At 41.6% G+C, this 18586-nt stretch overlaps 1 protein-coding gene across 1 annotated transcript in view; it reads left to right on the top strand.

The window, feature by feature from the left end:
* cyfip1 (cytoplasmic FMR1 interacting protein 1) overlaps positions 1-18586 on the top strand; it is a 232925-nt gene that overhangs the window by 191787 nt on the left and 22552 nt on the right. The window contains exons 25-26 of the mRNA XM_070892474.1: positions 1893-2036; positions 7504-7594. Of these exons, the coding sequence (XP_070748575.1) occupies positions 1893-2036; positions 7504-7594 (235 nt within the window). The remainder of the gene's footprint in view (positions 1-1892; positions 2037-7503; positions 7595-18586) is intronic.

Genomic DNA, 18586 nt, shown 5'->3' with positions numbered 1-18586 from the left:
CATGCTTCTAAACTCCAATGAGTATAGACCCAACCTGCTGAACCTTTCTTCATAAGACAATCCTTCAACTCAGGAATTAACCTCGTGAACTTTCTCTGAACAGCCTCCAATGAAAGTATATCCCTCCTTAAATAAGCAGACCAAAACTGTACACAGTACAACAGGTGTGGTCTCACCAATAGTTGGAGCAGGACTTCCCTACTTTTATACTCCACCTCCCTCTTGCAATAAAGGCCAATATTCCATTTGCCTTCCTGATTACTTGTTGCATCTGCATGCTAACTTTTTGTGTTTCATGTAGAAGGACCCCCAGATCCCTCTACTGCAACATTTTGTAATGTCTCTCCAGTTAAATAATAAATTGCATTTTTTATTTTTCCTACCAAAGTGGTTAACCTCACATTTTCCCACATTACACTCCATCCGCCACATTTTTGCCCACACACTTAGCCTATATATATCCCTTTGCAGATTCTTTGCGTCCTCCTCACAACTTGCTTTCCCCCACCCATCTTTGTATCATCAGCACATTACACACAGTCCGTTCATCCAAGTCATTAATATAGATTGTAAATAGTTGTGGGCCCAGCCCCAGGATAAATGTTAGCCTGAGCATTAAGTGAGCTCACCTTTTTTGCGCCATCGGATCTTTTAAGTGCACCTGAACATCAAGGCCGTGGTTGTGTGTCTCATCGGAAAGACTCCACTTCTGACAATGCACCATTCCCTGAGTACTGCATGAAACTGTCAGCCTAGATTATGTGCTTAAGTCCTTGGAGTCGGGCTTGAACCCATGAATCTTTGATTTGGAGATGAATGTGTTACCACTAAGCTGAACTGACAACACACTGCAATGACAATTTTATTTCATTTCAACAGCAGCCATCCTGACTTCTCAGATATCGGTTGCCAACTGATGGTAAAATGATTGTTTTTTTTTGGGCCTTTGGATACTGTGAATTTGGTTGGGACTACACCAGATCATTTCACATTGACCTTGCAGCCAGTTGAATTAAAATGTTTATTCCGTTGGCCTGGTCTGTTTTTAAACTTGGGTCTCATAAAAAGCCACTACTACACTCCATCTCCCTGTAGCTTATGGTTGTTTTAAAAATAAACTATTTGGAAATGCTTCTAATCTCTGTGTTTGCTTGCATAAAAGTGATTGCATTTTTCTATAGGTAATACGTTGGATGTAGAACATTTTGGGCCTTCCCAAAAGACAAGATATTACGCAACTTATATTTATTTTCCTTTTCCTCCCTGTTGTACCCCCCCCGTGTCAGCTATGGCTCAGTGGGTTGCACTTTTGCCTCTGAGTCAGAAGGTTGTGGGTCCAAGTCTTACTCCAGAGCACAAAAATATCTAGGCTGACACTCCAGTGCAGTGCTGAGAAAGCACTACACTGTCTGAGGGTGCCATCTTTCAGATAATACATTAAACTAAGGCCCCATCTGCTCTCTCAAGTGGACTTAAAAGATCCCCTGGTACTATTGCGAAGAAGAGCAGGGGAGTTATCCCTGGTGTCCTGGCCAATATTTATCCCTCAATCAACATAACATAAAAAAACAGATTATCTGATCGTTATCACATTGCTGTTTGTGGGAGCTTGCTGTGCGCAACTTGACTGCCATGTTTCCTACAGTACAACAGTGACTACACTCTAAAAGTATTTCATTGGCTGTTAAGCACTTTGAGATGTCCGGTGGTCATGAAAGGCGCTGTATAAATGCAAATCTTTCTTTCTTTATTCTTTCTTTCCTTAATCCCACGTTCTTTGTACAATTGAAATGATATACCGTGATTGTTGTGTCAAGCAAAAGGGTGATTTTACCATTGATAATACTTGCAAAGAAAGCTCCAATTAATTACTTTCATTTCTGCATTTACAGACGCTGAACTTGGCATACAGCAGCATTTATAGCAACTACAAAAATTTTGTGGGTCCTCCTCACTTTAGAGCAATTTGCAAGCTCCTAGGCTATCAAGGAATTGCTGTTGTAATGGAGGAACTACTGAAAGTTGTTAAGAGCCTTGTAAGTATATTTTGTAAAATTGGACTGTTACTATTCAAGTCTTTTACTTCAAGTTCAATCTTCAAATGCTTTTACTACAGAAAATAATCCATTGGTGGCAAGTATTATCCAACATCATTTATCTTTAAGCTGAAAGAGACCTAGTGAAATAGTTACACAAAGTCAGTCTCTGGGTGTGCTTTATTTAGTTGATACCATTTCATTCAATTTTTTTTTCCCCCCTTTCTGATAAGAGCTATAAAGCTTTTTTTCAGAAGGTGGTGGTTGTCCTAAAAATACAACAATCTGTCACAGTATTTGAATGTTTTTACTTGGTTTCATCCCTTTCAAACTAAAGGTAAGCCAATGTTGGCACTACTGACTTTAGGTATGAAATATTATTAAAAAATAAATCATTCTGATATGGGCAAGATGCAAAAATTTGTCTGCTCTAAGAGCATATAGAGAACAGAGTATCTTATAAATTGGGCTGCTCCTAGCAATCCGAACAGAAATTTAAGCCAGAATCAACCCGAGAAACCCTTCACTTAGTTGCAAATAATCACATTTGATATTTTATTCCAAAACCAAGGACAAGACAGATTTGGGGGATGGTCACTAGAATCTGCATTCAACTAAGCACCATACTTCCTCTTCACCACCTCCATAACCTGACCTGATTCTAAAAGAAATTGGATAGTGGCTTGAAAAAAGAAAACAAATGAGAGGATATGTGGAGTGAGCAGAGTAATGGGATTAGATTAGGTCGCTCATGTGGAGAGACACCTTGGTGCAGAGTTGATGGGTCTAATGACTTGTTTCTATGTTACAACATTCATGGTGCTATGATAACCACTAATACATAGTTCCAGAAATTGGTTCATCCTAAGGTGTGCAGTTGCACAGTTTTGCCTGAAGAGATACTTGCATTTTTAGATTGTTGCAAATCCTCATTCCTATCCGTATTGATTTGAGACAGGAAATGTTATGAGATACTGGAATTTTAATGCATTGAAGTACATTGAAAATATCAGAATGTAAACAGCCAGTTTGATTGTCTAAATGAATATTATAATTTCTGTGGGAGGATCATTTGTAAATTGTGACGCTTTCAGACCATACAAAAATTGAATTCATAAACTGTGAAGAGTATGATTTTTCTTGTTTGCTAACCTGGTGTAACAGCATCAGGCATCTGAATTAGAAAGATGAAAGAGAAATGTGAACCAAAAAAAAGGACGTTTGCATCTGAAAAGCTGCACTGAGTGCTCAAAATTCTATTCACAAAATATGAAGATAGAAAAGCAGAGTATTTTTTAAATGGTGAGAGATTGGGAAATGTTGGTGTTCAGAGGGACCTGGATGTCCTTGTACATGAATCACTGAAAGTTACCGCAAGCAATTAAGGGAGCAATTGGTATGTTGGCCTTTATTACAAGAGGATTTGAGTATAAGAGTAAAGACATCTTAATGCAATTATATCGGGCCCTGGTGAAACTACACCTGGAGTATTGTGTACAGTTTTGACCTCCTTACCTAAGGTAGGATATACTTGCCACCGAGGGAGTGCAATGAAGGTTCACCAGACTGACTCCTGGGATGGGGGATTGTTCTATGAGGAGAGATTGAGTGGACTAGTCCTATATTTTCGAGTTTAGAAGAATGAGAGGTGATCTCTTTGAAAAATAAAACATTCTTACAGGGCTTGATAAGGTAGATGCAAGGAGGATGTTTCTGGGGTATCTCGAACCAGAGATCACAGTCTCAGAATAAAGGATCAGCCATTTAGGACTGACATGAAGAAATATAGAAACATAGAAAATAGGTGCAGAGTAGGCCATTCGGCCCTTCGAGTCTGCACCACCATTCAATATGATCATGGCTGATCATGCAACTTTAGTATCCCATTCCTGCTTTCTCTCCATACCCCTTGATCCCTTTAGCCACATCTAACTCCCTTTTGAACATATCTAACAAACTGGCCTCAACAACTTTCTGTGGTAGAGAATTCCACAGGTTCACAATTCTCTGAGTAAAGAAGTTTCTCCTCATCTCGGTCCTAAATGGCTTATCCATTATCCTTAGACTGTGACCCCTGGCTCTGACTTCCCCAACATCTGAAAAGCTGCACTGAGTACTCAAAATTCTATTCACAAAATATGGGGATAGAAAAGCAAAGTATTTTTCAAATGGTGAGACATTCTTCCTGCATCTGACCTGTCCAATCCTGTCAGAATTGTATATGTTTTTAATGAGATCCCCTCTCATTCTTCTAAATTCCAGTGAATACAGGCCCAGTCGATCCAGTCTTTCTTCATATGTCAGTCCTGCCATCCCAGGAATCAGTCTGGTGAACCTTCGCTGCACTCCCTCAATAGCAAGAATGTCCTTCCTCAGATTAGGAGACCAAAACTGTACACAATATTCAAGGTGTGGCCTCACCAAGGCCCTGTACAACTGCAGTAAGACCTCCCTGCTCCTATACTCAAATCCTCTAGCTATGAAGGTCAACATACCATTTGCCGCCTTCACCGCCTGCTGTACCTGCATGCCAACTTTCAATGACTGATGTACCATGACACCCAGGTCTCGTTGCACCTCCACTTTTCCTAATCTGTCACCATTCAGATAATATTCTGTCTTCCTGTTTTTGCCACCAAAGTTGATAACCTCACATTTATCCACATTATACTGCATCTGCCATGCATTTGCCCACTCACCTAACCTGTCCCAGTCACCCTGCAGCCTCTTAGCATCCTCCTCGCAGCTCACACCGCCACCCAGCTTAGTGTCATCTGCAAACTTGGAGATATTACACTCAATTCCTTCATCTAAATCATTGATGTATATTGTAAATAGCTGGGGTCCCAGCACTGAGCCCTGCACACCCCACTAGTCACTGCCTGCCATTCTGAAAAGGACCCATTTATCCCGACTCTCTGCTTCCTGTCTGTCAACCAGTTCTCTATCCACATCAATACATTACCACGAATACCATGTGCTTTAATTTTGCACACTAATCTCTTGTGTGGGACCTTGTCAAAAGCCTTTTGAAAGTCCAAATACACCACATCCACTGGTTCTCCCTTGTCCACTCTACAAGTTACATCCTCAAAAAATTCTAGAAGATTTGTCATGCATGATTTCCCTTTCATAAATCCACTTGGACCGATCCTGTCACTGCTTTCCAAATGCACTGCTATTACATCTTTAATAATTGATTCCAACATTTTCCCCACTACTGATGTCAGACTAACTGGTCTATAATTCCCTGAATTCTCTCTCCCTCCTTTTTAGAAAAGTGGGGTTACATTAGCTACCCTCCAATCCATATGAACTGATCCAGAGTCTATAGAATGTTGGAAAATGACCACCGATGCATCCACTATTTCTAGGGCCACTTTCTTAAGTAATCTGGGATGAAGACTATCCGGCCCTGGGGATTTATCAGCCTTCAATTTCCCTAACACAATTTCCTGACTAATATTTCTCCTCATTTCAGTTTTAAATGGGCAGCCCCTTTTTCTAAGATTATGCACTCTAGTTCTAGTCTCCCCTATCAGCTGAAACATCCTCTCTGCATCCACCTTGTCAAGCCCCCTCATAGTCTTATACGTTTCAATAAGATCACCTCTCATTCTTCCTAATTCCAATGAGTAGAGGCCCAACCTACTCAACCTTTCCTCATAAGTCAACCCCCTCATCTCAGGAATCAACCTAGTGAACCTTCTCTGAACTGCCTCCAAAGCAAGTATATCCTTTCGTAAATATGGAAACCAAAACTGCACGTAGTATTCCAGGTGTGGCATCACCAATACTCTGTACAACTGTAGCAAGACCTCCCTGCTTTCATACTCCATCCCCTTTGCAATAAAGGCCAAGATTCCATTGGCCTTTCTGATCACTTGCTGTACCTGCATACTAACCTTTTGTGTTTCGTGCACAAGTACCCCCAGGTCCCGCTGTACTGCAGCACTTTGCAATCTTCTCCATTTAAATAATAACTTGCTCTTTGATTTTTTTTCTGCCAAAGTGCATGACCTCACACTTTCCAACATTATACTCCATCTGCCAAATTTTTGCCCACTCACTTAGCCTGCCTATGCCCTTTTGTAGATGTTGTATGTCTTCCTCACACATTGCTTTTCCTCCCATCCTTGTATCATCGGCAAACTTGGCTACATTACACTCGGTCCCTTCCTCCAAGTCGTTGATATAGATTGTAAATAGTTGGGGTCCCAGCACTGATTCCTGCGGTACCCCACTGGTTACTGATTGCCAACCTGAGAATGAACCACTTATCCTTACTCTCTGTTTTCTGTTCGTTAGCCAATCCTCTATCCATGCTAATATATTACCCCCAACCCCGTGATCTTTTATCTTGTGCAGTAATCTTTTACGTGGCACCTTGTCAAATGCCTTCTGGAAGTTCAAATATACAACATCCACTGGTTCTGCTTTATCCACACTGTTTATTACATCCTCAAAGAATTCTAGCAAATTTGTCAAACATGACTTCCCCTTCAAAAATCCATGCTGACCCTGCCTGACCAGATTTTGCTTTTCCAAATGTCCTGCACCTGCTTCTTTAATAATGGACTCCAACATCTTCCCAACCACAGCTGTTAGGCTAATTGGTCTATAGTTTCCAGCTTTTTCTCTGCCTCCTTTTTTAAATAGGGGCGTTACATTTGCAGTTTTCCAGTTTGCTGAGACCTCCCCAGAATCCAGGGAACTTTGGTAAATTACAACCAATGCATCCACTATCCCTGCTGCTACTTCTCAAGACTCTAGGATGTAAGCCATCAGGTCCAGGGGATTTATCCACCTTTAGTCCCATTATCTTTACGACCCTCAGAGAAGAAATTCCTCCTCATCTCCATTTTAAATGAGCAACCCCTTATTCTGAAACCCCCCTATAGCCTCTTGACTCTCCACTGTTGGAATATTATTAGTGTCCTCTACTGTAAAGACTGATACAAAATATTTGTTCAGAGTTTCTGCCATCTCCATGTTTCCCATTACTAATTCCCCGGTCTCATCCTCCAAGGGACAAACATTTACTTTAGCCACTCTTTTCCTTTTTATATACCTATAGAAACTCTTGTTATCTGTTTTTATATTTCGTGCTAGTTTACTTTCGCAGTCTATCTTCCCTTTCTTAATCATTTTTTTAAGTCATTCTTTGTTGGCTTTTAAATGCTTCCCAATCTTCTGTCCTCCGACTAGTTTTGGCCACATTGTGATCAGCCAAAATCTCATTGAATGGCGGAGCAGGCTAGAGGGGCCAAATAGCCTACTCCTGCTCCTATTTCTTATGTTCTTATAGAAATGAAAGCACAGCAGGCAAAAAATAAGTCCCTCTCTGGAAATTCTTGAGCTGCTGTGAGAAATAGACACGGCTTAATGAATACATTACACGTTTGATTTATAAATATGCATTGCCGCTGTTGTATTAACACAACCCTCTATACATGTTTAACCTCAGCTACAAGGGACCATTTTGCAGTACGTGAAGACTTTAATGGAAGTGATGCCTAAAATCTGCCGTTTACCCAGACACGAGTATGGTTCACCAGGTTAGTACATAACCTATAGACTGCCTAGATTCCCAGAAAATTTATATTGCTGAGCAATATAAATTGACATTAAGATGACGTTATGCTAAACGAAATGTTATAATAGAAACAACTGCTGTTTCTTTTTAAAGAAAATCTGGATTCCAGTTTTCTCTGCTATATCTTTTCTCTCCTCCTGAAAAGACTCCTAAATAGAATTACATAGAATATACAGCGCAAAAACAGGCCATTCAGCCCAAGCAGTCCATGCCGGTGTTTATGCTCCATTCTATCAGCATAACCTTCTATTCCCTTCTCCCTCATATGTTTATCTAACTTCCCCTTAAATGCATTTATACTATTTGCCTCAACTGCCCCCTGTGATAGCAAGTACCACATTCTCGCCACTCTCTGAGTAAAGGATTTTTTTCTGAATTCCCTATTTGATTTCTTGGTTACTGTCTTATATTGGTGGCCTCTAGTTTTCAATTTTAAAGACCTCTAATGATCACCCCTCAGCTTTCTCATTACGAGAAAAGAGACGCAACCTGTTCAACCTTTCCTGATAGGTATAACCTTGCGGTTCTGGTATCATCCTTGTAAATCTTTTTTTCACCCTCTCCAGTCCTTCTATATCCTCCTTATAATATGGTGACCAGAACTGTACACAGTATTCCAAGTGTGGTCTAACAAAGGTTCAATACAAGTTTAACATAACTTATCCATTTTTCAATTTTATTCTGACCTTGTGTTGCTACTTTTAGTGATTTGTGTACTTGTACTCCCAGATCCCTTTGCTCCTCTACCCCATTTAGATTCTTATTTTCCAAGTAATATGTGACCGCCTTGTGTTTCTTACCAAAATGTAATACCTCACATTTATCTATGTTGAAATTTATAGACCAATTATATGCCCATTCTGCAAGTTTATGAATATCGTCTTCTAATTTATTGCAGTCCTCCTTGGTATTGACTATTTCCTCCACTCACTCCCGATATTGGTGTCATCCGCAAATTTAGGAATTGTGTTTTTGATTCCAAAGTCTAAATCATTAATATAAATTGCGAACAACAGTGGTCCCAGCACTGATTCTTGTGGGTCCCCATTTCCCATCTTCTGCCACTCTGAAGAGCTACCCTTTACCCCCTACTCTTTGCTTTCTGTCTTGCAGCCAGCTATCTATTCTGCTGGGACACAGTTCCACAGATGATGACTTTTTGTTAGCTCACCAAAGTGGCCATTATTCATACTTAAGGTGAACAGTGAGTCCTGGGGAGCATTATAACACTCTCCTCACGACACATTCACGAGAGCATACATCCAGCAGGACTCAGTAGATGGTGAACAGAGGGGATACCCTGTCTGTCTATTTATTTTTCTTGTCCTAACCTGGGAATGTTGAGGCCAAACACCCCCTCCTAATAAATCAAATCACTTCTTTGTATGGCTCAAGCATTTACTCATTGGGCCGTCAGAATGATCCGTTTGGATTTTAAAAATGTATTTTCATCTGGTGAATTTCCCTCACTTTTGGTCTGTTTGGCTTTGAACGTCACAAGGTACAGTTGAAGAAGATCATTTGGCCGATCCTGGTTTATTCGTCTGGAACAAACCTACAGTTCCATGCCACAGCGTTATACTCGTTCTTTAAAGAATCCTTTTTTTTTCTGTTTGTGTTTAAAAACTTTTTTTTTTTTACTGACATCAGTCCCAAATCTGCCTTTCAGCACTTTGAACCTGTGGCCCCTTGTTCTGCTCTCATCATTCAAATTAAAATAGTGCTACAGGTTAACTTTTTCTATATTAGTTACTGTGAGATCAAAGTGCTTCCCTTGGGGACAGAAAATCCAGCAAGGAACTATCACCTAACGGAAAGAAAATCATGTGTATGGAAAATGAAGGAAATCTGGGGTTCCTGATTGACAATAAATCGAAGCTATCTCAACAATGCTCAGTGGCAGTGAGTAAAGCAAATCAGAAGTTAAAAGGTCAATAATGAGTAAATCCCGCCACTTTATAAGTCATTGGTGCGACCATGCTTAGAATACTGTGTGCAGTTCTGGTCACCGTAGTACAGAAAGGATGTTGCAGCTACTGAAAGGAAGCAGAAGACTGCAACCAGCATGATTGAGGGATGTAGGATTGGGACATGATGAGCAATTAAATTGCATGTCCTCACTAAAAAGGCAAGGTTGAGAGGTGATAGAATTGTTGTTTTTAGGATTCTACAGGGACTAGATAATGTAGACCATGATGAGCTGTTTCACCTTGTCCAGAACAGTGGAACCAGAGGACATGGCTTGTGCTTGAGGGGGGGGGGGGGGGGGGGGTAAATTCAAAACTAATGTGTGAAAACATTTTCATAGTGAGCAAGTGGTAAGTCAGTGGAATAAGCGCCCTAGGGAGATGGTGAAAGCAGATAGTGCTAATTGAAAATAATATTTTGAAATACAGTATGAGTAATTTGAGACGTGACATGATAAGTGTAGCATGCTTGGGAGAAACAACTTTGAACCAATGGTTCTCAAAGCTTGCTACCAGTGGGGATTTTCCTCACTATGTCTGGGTCTGTTGTAGACTGTAAGGGGAAAACGGGAAGGCTTCTCCTCCCACAAGCGGGCCGCCTAATAGAGGGTCGACGCTCGCCCCAACCCGCGTAACAGCCCCCGGAGTTAACAGACAGAGACGAATGGCAAGGTATTACGATCTTTTATTACGAACGTCCGGGAACACCTCTCATCACAGCCATCTGAGTGGAGATGCTCTCCGAACAGCACAATCATACAACTTTTATACATTTCAAAAACCCCTCCGTTCCCTGGTAAGACCTCCCTAGATCTCTAATTGGATTACCTTATCAGTGCTACTTCTCTAATTGGACTACCTTATTAGTGCTACTTTGGATTGACAGGCTAAGACCCTTGTGACCACCTTAGGCCATCACTAGAATGACTTCATTAGGTCAGAATTTGTTGATTCTCCTTGATGCCCGTGAGTCTGCCTCGAGCCTCTTCGCAAGGTCTTATCAATGTCTGTTTAGGTTCTCACATCGTATCCTGTCGGAATATTATTGAATTGATAACTTCTGGTGCCTTGATACTGGAATGTACAAGGCCAAAGAGAGGCTTTTTACCTCCTTATGGGTCGGTACAGGAACCAGCACTTTAACCCTTGTCCCGCTGGTACCCCTAATGCCATATTTCTCTTACATAGACTAATTGATAGCGATTGATTGACATGATTAGACAATAACTCCATCAATGTTGAATCATGCAACAGAAATGACTAAGAAGGAACCTTAGGTTGGTGCGTGACGTGCTGCGAGTTAGAACACGCACCAACCTAAGGTTCCTCTTTAGTCATTTCTTTTTCAGGAGGCTAGAAAACCCAACTCCATTCTCGTAACTCGGTGATCAGCCTCCGGCTGTGTAGACTGCTGCAGTAACAACTTGCATTTATATAGCAACTTTAATGTAGAAAAATATTCCATGGAGCTGAACAAAAAAATAGGCACTGAGCCTAAGAAAGAGATTTTAGGAAGAGTGACTGAATGCTTAGTCGAAGAGGTAGGAATTAAGAAGCGCTTTAAAGGAGAGAAATAGAGGAGTTTAAGAAGGGAATTCCAGAATATGGAGCTGAGGTGTCTGAAGGCACAGCTGCCAATGATGGGGACGGTAGACCAAAGTCAGAGGAATGGACAGTTTAGGGCAGTTATTTCATTGGCTGAGGTTACAAAGGTAGGGAGGAACAAGGCCACAGAGGGATTTAAACGCAAGGATGAGATTTCTAAACTTGAGGCATTGGGGCACCAGGAGCTGATGTCGGTCAGCGAGGACAGGGTTGAGGGTGAGCAGAACTTGGTGTAAGATAAAATACAGACAGAAAAGTTCGGGATAAACTGATCTTTATGGAGGGTGGTAGGCCAGTCAGAAAAGCATTGGAATAGCTGTGTCTGGAGGTGACATAAAGATGAGGCCTTCAGCCGCCGATGGGTTGAGATAGCTGCAGAGGTGGGTGATGTTACCAAGGTGCAAGTGAGCAGTCATCATGATGAGCATATGGGGTCCAAAACTCAGCCCGGGGTTAAATAGAATGCCAACATTGCAAGTAATCTGATTCACCTTGAAACAATGGGCAGGGAGGGAGATGGAATGGGTGGCAAGGGTACAGAGTTTGTGGTGTGGGTCTAAGATGATCAATGCTTACAACAACAATAACTTGCATTTATATCGTGTCTTAATAGTGCTGGAAGGATAGACAGAAAGGAAAAGGAGAGGTAGCTCTGTTAATAAAGGATGAGATCAGTGCAGTAGTGAGAAATGATACTGGCTCAGAAGATCAAGATGTAGAATCAGTTTGGGTGGAGATAAGAATCAATAAGGGGAAGAAGTCACTGGTGGGCGTAGTCTATAGGCCCCCAAACAGTAGCTACACTGTTGGACGGAGTATAAATCAAGAAATAAATGGAGGTTTGTAAGAAATGTACGGCAATAATCGTGGGCGATTTTAATCTTCATATTGATTAGACAAATCAAATTGGCCAGGGTAGCCTTGAGTAAGAGTTCATAGTGTATCCAGGAAGGTTTCCTTGAACAGTACGTTGCGGATCTAACCAGGGAGCAGGCTATCTTGGATCTAGTACTGTCTAATGAGACAGGACTAATAAATGATTTCATCATAAAAGATCCTCCAGAAAAAATTTATCATAGCATGTATGAATTTCAAATTCATTTGGAGGGTGAGAAAGTTAGATCTCAAACTAGTGTCCTGATCATAAATAAAGGGGATTACAAAGATATGAAGGCAGAGTTGAGACTGGGAAAATAGACTAAAGTGTAAGACGGTTGATAATGGCAGACATTGAAGGAGATATTTCACAACTCTCAACCAACATATATTCCAGTGAGAAGGAAAGACTTTAAGAGAAGGGAGAACCATCCGTGGCTAATTAAGGAAGTAAAGGATGGAATCAAATTGCAAACAACGGCATACAATGTTGCCAAGATTAGTGGGAGGCTAGAGGATTGGGAATTTTTTTTAAACAGCCAAGGACGACCAAAAAAATAACAGAGGGATGATAGATTGAGAGTAAACTAGCAAGAAATATAAAAACAGATCGTAAGAGCTTCTACAGGTATATAAAAAGGAAGAGAGTAGCTCAAGTCAATGTTGGTGCCTTAGATCATGAGACTTGAAAATTAATAATGGTGAACAGGGAAATGGCAGAGACTTGGAACAAATAATTTGGATCGGTCTTCACGGTAGAAGACACCAAAAACATCCCAATAATAGATGATCAAGGGGCTATAGGGAGGGAGGAACTTAAAACTATCACTAAAGAAAAAGTACTTGGTAAAATAATTGGACTGAAGGTGGACAAGTCCCTTGGACCTGATGGCCTGCATCCTAGGGTCTTAAAGAAGTGGCTGCAGAGATAGTGGATGCATTGGTTGTAATCTACCAAAATTCCCTGGATTCTGGAGAGGTCTTAGCAGATTGGAAAAAGGCAAATCTAATGCCCATATTTTAAAAAGGAGGCAGATAGAAAACAGGAAACTATAGACCAGTTAGCCTAACATTTGTCATTGGGAAAATGCTGGAGTCCATTATTAAGGAAGCACTAGCAGGATATTTGGAAAAGCATAATACAGTCAAGCAGAATCAGCATGGTTTTATGAAAGGGAAATCATGTTTGACAAATTTACTACAGTTCTTCGAGGATATAATGAGCAGGGTGGATAAGGGGGAAATCAGTGGATGTGGTATATTTGGATTTCCAGAAGGTTACTGCATAAGATAAGAGCTCACTGGGTTGGGGGTAATATATTAGTCTGGAAAGCGGATTGGCTAACCAACAGAAAACAGAGAGTCGGGATAAATGGGTCATTTTCCGCTTGACAAACAGTAACTAGTGGGGTGCCACGGGGATCGGTGCTGGGGCCTCAACCTTTTACAATCTATATTAATGACTTGGATGAAGTGATCAAGTGTAATGTAGCCAGGTTTGCTGCTGATACGAAGATAGGTGGGAAAGCAATTTGTGAGGAGGACACAAAAAAATCTGCAAATGGATATCGACAGGCTAAGTGCGTGGGCAAACATTTGGCAGATGGAGTATAATGTGGGAAAGTATGATGTTATACACTTTGGCAGGAAAAATAAAAAAGCAAGTTATTATTTAAGTGGAGAGAAATTACAAAATGCTACAGTACAGAGGGACCTGGGGTCCTTGTGTATGAAACACAAAAGGTTAGTATGCAGGTGCAGCAAGTAATCAGGAAGGCAAATGGAATGTTGGCCTTTATTGCAAAAGAGTATAAAAGCAGAGAAGTCCTGCTACAAATGTACAGGGTATTGGTGAGACCACACCTTGAGTACTGCATACAGTTTTGGTCTCCTTATTTAAGGAGGGATATACTTACATTGGAGGCAGTTCAGAGAAGGTTCACGAGGTTGATTCCTGAGATGAAGAGGTTGACTTATGAAGAAAGGTTGAGCAGGTTGGCCCTATACTCAATGGAGTTCAGAAGAATGAGAGGTGATCTTATTGAAACATACAAGATTCTGAGGGGGCTCGACAAGGTAGATGTTACGACAAGAGAGGATGCTTCCCCTCATGGAATCTAGAATTAGGGGGCATAGTTTCAGAATAAGGGGTTGCCTATTTAAAACGGAGATGAGGAGGAATTTCTTCTCTCAGGGTTGTAAATCTTTTGAGTTCTCTGTCCTGGGGAGCTGTGGAGGCTGGGTCATTGAATATATTTAAGGTGGAGCTAGACAGATTTTTGAACGATAAGGGAAGCAAGGGTTATAGGGAGCGGGCAGGGAAGTGGTGCTGTGCTCAAGATCAGATCAGCCATGATCTTATTAAATGGTGGAGCAGGCTCTAGGGGCCAAATGGCCTACTCCTGCTCCTATTTCGTATGTTATGTAATATAAGAAAACATCCCAATCACTTCAGGTTTAGGGAATGAATTCCAACACGTAGCTGAGGAAATCACGTGTCATCCAAGACTGGACGCCAAACAGGGGATCTGACAACATGGGTGGTGGAGAAATACAGTTGGGTGACATCCTTAACAGCGTGCAAGTTGCCCCCATGTCTGCACATATTGTCGGCAAGAGGCAGCATGTCGATGAGGTAGAGGAGGGTACATGGGGAATTCTTGAGGTGACGACATGGGGCCAGAAAGGGAAGCGATCAGTAAAAATGCTCTTGACTATGATCAGATAGTTAGGGAGCACCATTGAGGGCAGTCTCGCTGAGCTGGAATTTGGAATGGATGGTGTGGTTAGCCATGTCAACGGCTGCAGTGAGGTTGAGGAGAAATAATGCACCATAGTTACAGCTAATTTATGTTGTGCTGATGGCTTGCCCTCGGACTGCTGGCATTGCTCCCTGCAGTGGCTGACAGGAGCCTCCAGTGATCATTCAATAATGGCTGCTGACGCATTTAATTATTCACCCTTCCCAATTCTTTTGAGAGGAGACACTGCAACCTTCACTCAGCACTTTTCATCTCAGGAGCACTTGGCTCAGTAACTGAGCAGAGTAGTGATTGAACATACCTTTGTCCCTCACTCTCTTTCTCTGCACATTCATGATCAATGAATCTGCACTGTCCACATAAAGTGAATTTTTTTTATTTAAAAAAAACTATATATATCATTTGACTGTTCTGGCACTTTTTCTTTTAAACCATATTTGTTCAGAATATTCTGGAACATACACCAAAATTAACGTTCAGTTAATTCTGACTCTCAGCATCGTAACTTTGTGAAATCAAAATACACTGCTTTTCAATTTACTACTGTTATATTGGGGCAAATATTCAATTTTATTTCTGTGCAAACTGCTTTTAAGCAGTTATTTTATTTTTGACCGCAGTATAGGAGGCTACATGCACAGTCTTTATTTGATCAAATCAAGAAGGCTGTTCATGCAGTCTGAATAATTGAAATCTATTTCAATATAAAATGGGAATAACATTTTATATTATAAAATAGTATTTCAAGTATATGTGGCTGGGGATTTTAATTAATTTTATCTTTAGTGGCAGAAGCCTTTTATAAATTTTCAAATGTCTTAAATTTTCCTTCTAAATCCCTCCTCCCCATCATTGGCACCTGCTACCGAGCCTTCAGTGCCACTCAATAGTCAGCTGCTACGAGCAATGTTCCCTGTAATTTTGTCTTGGCACGCGTGGCCCCTTTAACGGGCTGCGCAAGCCATTCAGAATTTCCCGCAGGCACAGTATTTCTATTTAAAGGCCGGCTCACCGACTGCACAGGACCTCGAGCACAGCATGGCCACGCAGTTTAAAGGGGACGTTGGCTAAGAGATGTTTGAGAGTGGGCCAGTGCGGCTTGTCCATGGCACAGTTATTCCATCCTGACTGAGAGCATGGAATTGCTATGTGAAGAAATATGTGCAGGAGTTTATATGCTACCCTACTGTGGCATGTTGCCTGAATGCTATATTTTATGGAATTCCTTAACCTACAGTTTACAGACCAATAGTGTGGTTAATGTCGAGCATCGATTTCAATTGGGACAGATATACCGTGTAGCTGCAACTGTGCATAGTTTAAAAAATTGAAAATTAAATTCAGTCCTGAATGCTGTTGCTTGATATTTCAGTGGCTCAGAAGGTGTCTTTTGAATTTTCTTCTAATCTTGTTTTTGGTACAAATATGTTGGAAGACCAGTCCCTTTGTATTTATGATGACAACAACTTGCATTTCTATCGTGCGCCCCGCATACAGACATTGGAATGCTTTACAGAGTGGTTGGCAGCGGGCAGTGAGGGTGGGGAAGAAAGGTCAAGAGGGGCTTTGGGGACAATCAGAAGGGTTTTCTGGAAGCTTTTAAAAGCAGATAATGACCAGGTGAACATGTTGAGAAAGAAGTTCCAGGGGCACGGACATCTGGCTGAAAGAGCAACTGCCAGTGGTGGAGTGGAGTGAGGGAACAATTCAGTGTCAGTGGAGCAGGGGCTGCATACACAAATTTGCATCTGAAGGATGTGGACTGTGGAGGAAAGCCATTTGAGGAGGGATAGGTGTCCACGGCACTGAGGTTGTCGAGATGGAATATTGAACTCTAGTAACAAGCTGTTATCTATGACTTTTACTAATGCAGTATCGGTGCTGTGGGTGGGAAGCCTAATTTAGCAGGGTATAGTGGGAGTTTAATTCCAAGGCAATAACACATTTGAGGAGTTCTGAAAGATTAAGGTAGTTGGAGTCGGGCTGCTGGTTGGAGAGAATGGAGACTTTGCGAGAAGGATTTTGGGGTGGTGGGGGGAGATGATGGATTTAAAGGACAAAGCAGCAGGTTAGTGTCACCAAACACGTCGTTGAGAAGGGGAAATTGGGTGGCCAGGAAGGGGTAAAGGAAGCAGGTGGACAAACGAAGTTTAGTGAAGGCCAGTGAGGAATGAGGAGAAATAGTGGAGAGAAGATGCAGTTTATATAAATATTTATGTTGATATCTCTCCCAAAGTAAGAATACTCTGGACCCGTGGTTTGGAAAATTCTCTGTTCCGGCACCAGTCAGGACCCGAGGGTGCCGGACTAGAGGGGTCCAACCTGTATTGCTAATGTTAGACACTTTGTATTCAAAGCTGTCACCGTTGTGAATCATTGGTAATATAGCATGTTTTTCTGTTACTGTTCGAACTTCCATGGTCTCTATTATTGTGATTTAATAAAAATCTTCAAATATATAAATTAATGTAAGATTTTTATTAAATCACAATAAAAGAGACCATGGAAGTTAGAACAGTAACAGAAAAACATGCTATATTACCAATGATTCATAACGGTGACAGCTTTGAATACAAAGTGTCTAACATTAGCAATACAGGTTGGACCCCTCTAGTCCGGCACCCTCGGGACCTGACTGGTGCCGGAACAGAGAATTTTCCAAACCACAGAAGGTCACACCGAGTCTGTATACAGCGCCCGGGCTCCTGAACGCCTCCACCACGCTACGGCTCCGTCAGCGAAACTCTGGCCTCACTCTCTCTCTCTCTGCAGCAATGATCACCTGAGAGCCAGTAAACGCGGCCAACCAGGACGCCACTCACGTAAAGCGGCAGTTGTGCACTGATCACGGAGAGCCAGGAAGCATGGGAAACTGATGCTGAAGCCGAACCATGAATGTTTCTGGACCAGAGAAGTCCAACCTGTACCAACATGAGAAGTGAAATCTGATTAAGACACACATTCATTCTCAAATAAGCAAAGTTCATAAATCTTTCTGCACTGAGTAGGGGAAGAAGGTTGGCTGGGCTGGTCCGGGCCAGGCCAAGATGTATCTGGCATTTTCTGGGCACGCAATAACTTCTGAATAATCTTACAGTTGGTACTTAAACAGTTTAGCATTTTCTGTTTTTCTTTTCCTAAACCTCTTTCAGAGATTTCCCAACACTTGCAGAATTCTGAATTATCACCGTCTCACACCCCTCTGAATTATATTTCCAAATTTGCCTGATTCACAAAAAAAATTAAATACAATCCCAATTTTCAGCAACTGATTCAAATAAGTTAACCGGCGGGTCCGACTCCACTCACCCAGCACCTTCTGTGCAAACTCCAGCCACGTGCTACTCCATTTATTACACAATGTATCACTTGCCAAGGACCAAACTGGTTACCAGGGACCACATTTTGGATTCATGACATAGCGTGGAGTACTTTTACAAAATGTTATCATTTGACAGCTGGTCGCTGGTATGAACCGCCGTTTGCCGGGTTATGATATGTCCCATGTTCTGGTCAAAAAGATGCTGACAATGTACTTATTTTATGGTGAGTCGTGCTGCTTGCAATGCCAGAGTTCCTGGTAGCTAGTAGCTGCTGTCTCCCATGTTAATCTCCGTCACGCCTGTCAATTCTTCAGTGGATAACTAGTGACTCTTCACTAGTGGGGAGGTTAAGTGAGGGTTTTTTTCGGGTTGAGTTGGCTTAAATTTACACACTTGGAAGAGTTGAACCTCTCTGGCAGGC

The sequence above is a fragment of the Pristiophorus japonicus genome, chromosome 10, assembly GCF_044704955.1.
Source record: "Pristiophorus japonicus isolate sPriJap1 chromosome 10, sPriJap1.hap1, whole genome shotgun sequence".
Lineage (NCBI taxonomy): Eukaryota > Metazoa > Chordata > Chondrichthyes > Pristiophoridae > Pristiophorus > Pristiophorus japonicus.
This window is presented reverse-complemented; position numbering and strand designations above follow the sequence as displayed.